A 6,000-nucleotide genomic window follows, 5' to 3' on the forward strand; every position below is an offset into this window, starting at 1 on the left:
ACAAATGCTTTCCCACCGCTCCCACATGCAGACAGCTCAAAGCCACGCACATCCAGGCGCGCAAGCACAGCTTGACCCTGAGGCATTACATGGCAATGCCAGATATTATTGGACGCTTCTATAAAAAGAAAGAGCCTTTGCTTTTTTTTCTTTCTCTGTGTCCACGGTGGCTGTGGTGCAGCTGAACAGAAGCATATTGTGCTCCTCAATCAGCCATGGCTCTGGGATCAAAGCGATGTAAACTGCATTCGCTGTACAGAGCAAGAAAATCTTCAAAGTGACCTCACAAGGCTTCTAATGATCACAGCGTTTAGAGACGGCGCTAATGGTCTGCATCTGCAACATGCCTGTCAGATTTAGGCGCGACCCAATGCGTCTCGCAGTGCAGGAAATCATGAAAGGGTTGAGCTGCGAGCTGGCAGACAGCAGAGGAGTCGGTGCCGGGCTGCAGAGAACCATTAGGGCTCTGAAATCATTTCCCACTGTCTAAATAAGACAAGGGCGGTTTATAGAGCCTGACACACCTGCTCCACACTGAACTCCACCTCTTTATGAGCCCATGGAGAAAAAAGAAGAAATAAATTTAAAAAAGGGAAACGAGAGGAAAGTTAACGACTCATTTGCCGGCCGGCCGGCGGTGCATCAGAGGCATTTGCTATAGTGACCCTTGCTATGGCAACCCACCATTCCCATGAAATCTATTAGAGACTCGAGAGGAATCGTTTTGGTTCTGTTCACATGACTGCACAATCTTTACAGGCTTGGTTGAATGACAAAAGACACAGCTCAAACCATCGAACGCGTGCAGCGTACACACACACACACACACACACAAACACACACACACACAAGACTAAGAGCCCGAGGGCAAGAAGAAAAAATTCTCATGTTCGCAGTTCTTAGATACAGCATGTCATAAGAGTTGACGCTTCATATTGCGGGTCTCTCCTTGAGTCACAATCCATGGCCCGATGTTTTCAGTTTAGATTTGAACAGATAAATATCTCTCTGAATATTGTGTGTACTCTTATAAATATCTAATGGGCTGTTTGTTTATGCTGGTTGCAGCTTTCTTTCTGAAACTGTAAAAAGCTGGCTGCAGTAATTGAGGGAGGAAAGACCGACTGCAGGACTCAGTCCACAGAACCCTGAAGCTGTTTCTGCACAAAGAGACGTTCACCTGTTTATTCAAAGTTCTCATAAATGCGATTTTGTATGCAGAGCCCTGAGCTGGAGAATCAGCTGTTGTTGACATTGTTGTGAATGCGCTGTTGTAGTAATCAACAACCTACAATACGTAGATGACTCCCTGGCCACCTATTTATTCAAAGATTGTTAATATTAAAACGTATTGCATGTCCAAAATTGCAAATTCGACAGTGTAGTTTAATTACCTTAATCATACACATGCAAAGTTTGAGGCAGTTAAGAGGAACGTTTCTCAAGATATGCATTCCACAAAGAGACAGAAAGACAGACAGAGATTTATGGAATGGATGGATATATTAGTTGGATGACGTGATGTCACAAAGTTTATATTTCCGATAAACCAAGTCAAGGATCCACTAAGTGGGCGAGCTGCAGCGATTGATGGATTATCTGCTGCTTCAGAGGGACGGGAAGGAGGCTTGAGAGCACCGGGAATCTGCCTAATGATGCGAGAGCAGTTACTTTCACCAGCTTTCTTTCTTAATGAGCTAACTCTCTAAGACCACCACTACAACCACATTAAGCCATTATGGACTCCAAGATCTCCTCATGGGTCTGCATTTACAAAGAAACCACGCAACGCTGTGGATTAGACTGCAGAGTGATGAGATTACAACCGCTGGAGTCGTAATGCTCACGCTTTTTATTGTCATTCGACTACTTTGAGGCTTTGTCATTAATGGCAAGACATTAGGCGGTGATGGCCTCCTCTTTATTTGAAGTTAGAAACTGACTCCCTGAGGAGAAGGAATCCGGGGTAGAAGATGCTCACATTTTCAGTGAAGTGTATGTACCATTAGCCATCACCTGAGGGAGACATGTTAGAGAGGAGATTTGAGCTCAGCACATTTCTTGCTCTCACTGCTAATGACGCATCTCTTAACTTTAAGGGATTTAATGCTCCCCTGTGGCGCTTGATAATATCCTATTCACCGCACATCACACCAGAGGGGCCTGATACGAGATTTAAAAAATCTGCTCAGGCGTACTCAGCATCGCCTTTCACACATTTCGGAAGACACATGTCTGTCTCCTCGAGGGATCTTCAACACGAAAGCTCTAAGGATTTCAGATGTCTGCCCGTCCTTCACTCTGATAACAGAGAGCAGCCGCAGTGCTGAATGTGTCGTTTCTTCAGGCTGACAAATAATAACACGACTCAGGCGATAGTTTAAACCACAGCCTGGTATTTTACGGGTTAGAGCGGCAGCGGGGTCTGCAAGTGGCAGCGGCAGAAGTACAAAGTATGTACGTGCATGTCTGTGTGAGGAAGGTCGGGGAACGTCTGCGGCTCTGACACTTTCAGAAAACATTTCAAGAGGTTTTCTGATTGCTCTTCTATTCTATTTCAACAGGGAACCGCCGAGCGCTGCGTGCTGAAGTGCTGGCAGCGCTCTTTACCATTTAGACACTCAGCTCCTGAAAACTCGTGACTGCTGTTCGTGCAGTATGTTATGCCAACCTCGCTGGGTAGAGACAACTTTTTGACTCTACTGAATGTTCGGCAGTGTGACAATACGTGTAGTCTTCACTCTGTCGTTGTTGCAGGAAATATGGTCACAATCTGCCCTTTTGTTCCTGAGTTATGGTGTTGGAAAATGGCCAGAAAAGTGCTTTTTAACGAATAAAATGAGATTATACACAATTAAGTTGCACTTTCATCTCAGATATAAAAAGTCATTTTTGTATCCCATAATTTGCACATCAATTCCGGAGTTATGGCCAAAAATGTTTTTTTGGAGGTCAAAAAGACTGTGACCTTTGATCACCAAAATCTAATCAGTTCATTCTTGAGTTCAAGTGAACACTTTGTGCCAAATTTGAAAAATGATCTTTAACGCATTTGTGAAATATCCTTTTCCTCAGAATGAGACTGACAGATGGACAAGCCACTCGAATAGAAAATGCCTGCGGCCACCGCGTCTGCCAGAGAAACCAAAGCACCCTCTGGAGTGCAGAAAAAAAAAATCAACATCTTACTGACTTCCTATAAGTGTCTGTTGCATGTGCAGTTTTTGGTTGAGAGAGGTCAGAGTGGACCGCAACACTTCTACCAATAGGTGGAAAATGCGGTCCCTTGTTTTTAATGACAACGTATTTCATTGTCTATCTCTGTGATTCTTTCCATGAAATGATACAGAGGCGAGAGGAAGGAAGGAGCTTGTGGGAAATGAAACAGAGAAAGTATCTGTGCATGCGTCTGTGTTTGGACGCTGTGTTTTTGCAGGAAAGGCCTGGTGGGCAGTTGGTTCTGGAGATATGGCCCCTGTGTCCAAACTGCAGTACACAAACACGGCTGTTAGGGGAAACAGACACACACACACACACACACACACACACACACACACACACACACACACACACACACACACACACACACACACACACACACACACACACACACACACACACACACACACACACACACACACACAACACACACACACACACTGAGCCCACCCCTTCTCACAGCACGCCTACCTTAGAGCTGAAAAGGTGAGCGCACGTTAGTAATTACAAGTTAAGGAAACACTTAAGCTCTCTTCTTTAAGCTGAAGATTGATGATTGACAGAGTGGTTGGGTTTGCAAGTGTGAATTATTTCCTTTCTGCCATCTGTACTGGCCACACTCACACTTCTCTAACACTGCTCCTAATGCCATCTGTGCTGCGCTTGAATAACCTGAGCTCAGTGAATATTCATATTTCTCGCATGTGTGTGTTTCTTAGGATGATCTCATAAAATTATACTTCAAAATGCCACTTACATAAACAGCACAGATTCCAATGATCAAAACAGGACTTCCTGTGGTGATCAACACGTATGATTTGATCTTTATGAAACAACGCTTCATCTTTCACAGGCGACGGTGAAGCAAACAGACACAGGTGGACACACCTCTGCGCTGTTCTCTCATCGCAAATGAAAGCAATCGCTAGCGTGCTCCTATTCAAATGCTCCCACAGTAAACATGCACGAGACAACAGAGGAATGCCAGCAGTTATTCAAATGAGATGGGCTGTGTGGAGATGAGGAAAGATAAATTGCCGAAGGTCCCGGTCAGAACATAAAGAGCTGTTATTGTAACAGAATATGAGATAAAGGAAACCATTAAACAAAATGCTTTTACACTGAATTTGTAGGGCAAGAGCTGTACGTCCATTCTCCATCCTAGGTGGTGTTTGCAGGTGCAGTAGCAGCCATGGCTGTCTGTTTAAGGGGCTACTACTATTATGTTTTCACTGGCTACTCAGCAGCAGTGTGCATTCAATTTTAATCAAGGTCATTTCACTACATCAAGTATAGAATATGAAGAGAAGGGAGGGAAAAAAAGAAACCAGTGGTTATTCGAGTTACACTGGGAGCAGCGTGTTCAGCCCTCGTACAATAATTAATTGGACCTAATTGATAAAAGGTTCCCAGTTGAAGGGGGAGGGGCGCTCAGATGTTTAATACACACTCTCCCAGTGGCACACGCGCGCGCGCCCCAAACTCTCACCCACGCGCACACATGTACACACCAGGCCCGCCGCCCCCCGTGGGTCGGTGAAGCGCGCACATGTCAGCAGAGACGCTCCAGCTGTTGCGTGTGAAACCTGCAGCCAGTCCCTGTCAGTCAACTTACTGTTGCAGGAGCAGCCTATAGATGTCTCTAATGCATGCCGGTGCAAATAAATCGTGCACAAGCGATCCAGAGAGACAAATAGAGAGAATCCCCCCCCACACACACACACTCTTGCTGTTTACTCACATCATCCCATTTCATGAATTTGGTGCCCGCTCGGAGGCTCTCGGGCACGGACACTGGCTTGAGCTGCAGCGCATGAACTCCAGGCTGTGCCCCTGCCATTGGCTCATCTGCTCCTGGCGACGCACGGCAGCGGTGGGAATGAGTCACTTCTTGTCCTTCTTCTTCTTCTTCTTCTTCTTCTTGGTCCCTGGCTTCTTCTCTTTACTTGTCTCCCTCTCCCTGGTGTGATCTGCTCAGAAGCGGGCGGACGGAAGCCCACAACTGCTGCTGCTGCCAGGATCTGTCATGCCCACACTCACTGTGGCGCGTCTCGGCTGTGGAGAGAGAGGCGGCGGCGGCGGAGGAGGAGGCGGACGCAGGCGCAGCAGCAGAACCCGGGGCCACTGACTGACTGACTGAGAGACATGCAGCTAAAGCAGAGGAGGGGGGTATTTGAATGAGTAGCACGTCTGGTTGAAAATGGTCCAAGTCGATGCAGGGACGGGATCGATGCTTGAAGTGATCTAGCGCCTCCGTGCGTCCCAGGCCAGAAGGTGGTCACTAGTGGCCCCAAGTCTGCGCGCAGAGGAGACCACACCAGGGGATGTGGGAGAACTTGGGAGTGATGTCATACACAGAGCAGGTGCATGCAACAGTTTGGTTTGGCCAGTGCTTTAGTGTAAAAGGAATAAATGCAAAAGATAATGGTTGAATGCACCTATTGTAAGTCGCTTTAGATTAAAACATCAGCTAAATGAAATGGAAAGTAATGGAATAATGGAAAAAACATGTCATACATGTTGTATTATATGTACTTCTGCTGCATGGGGTAGGCTGGCTGGGGTAGGGGTATAACCATTAGATTTGTGATGTGTAATTGTATAATTGTATTGATTACCCCAAAAAAAACAATTAAAAAGTGTTAAATATACATGTTGTATTATGCCGGGTAGGATCACCCTTCCATCTCATCATTACCTCTGCCATGGAGGTTATGATACTTGGTGGAGGAATGTGACATGGGCCAATCCATTAAATTCTATAAAAGTTTGGTGCAGATC

The 6,000-nt window shown here is 45.9% G+C and overlaps 1 protein-coding gene across 1 annotated transcript in view; it reads right to left on the reverse strand.

Moving 5' to 3' along the window:
* The window catches only part of LOC133024427 (1-phosphatidylinositol 4,5-bisphosphate phosphodiesterase beta-1), a 108,316-nt gene extending 103,257 nt beyond the window's left edge, over positions 1–5,059 (reverse strand). The window contains exon 1 of the mRNA XM_061091531.1: positions 4,961–5,059. Coding sequence (XP_060947514.1) covers positions 4,961–5,059 — 99 coding nt within the window. The remainder of the gene's footprint in view (positions 1–4,960) is intronic.
* Between the last annotated feature and the right edge of the window lie 941 nt (positions 5,060–6,000).

This window comes from Limanda limanda, chromosome 18 (genome assembly GCF_963576545.1).
Source record: "Limanda limanda chromosome 18, fLimLim1.1, whole genome shotgun sequence".
Taxonomy (NCBI): Eukaryota; Metazoa; Chordata; class Actinopteri; order Pleuronectiformes; family Pleuronectidae; genus Limanda; species Limanda limanda.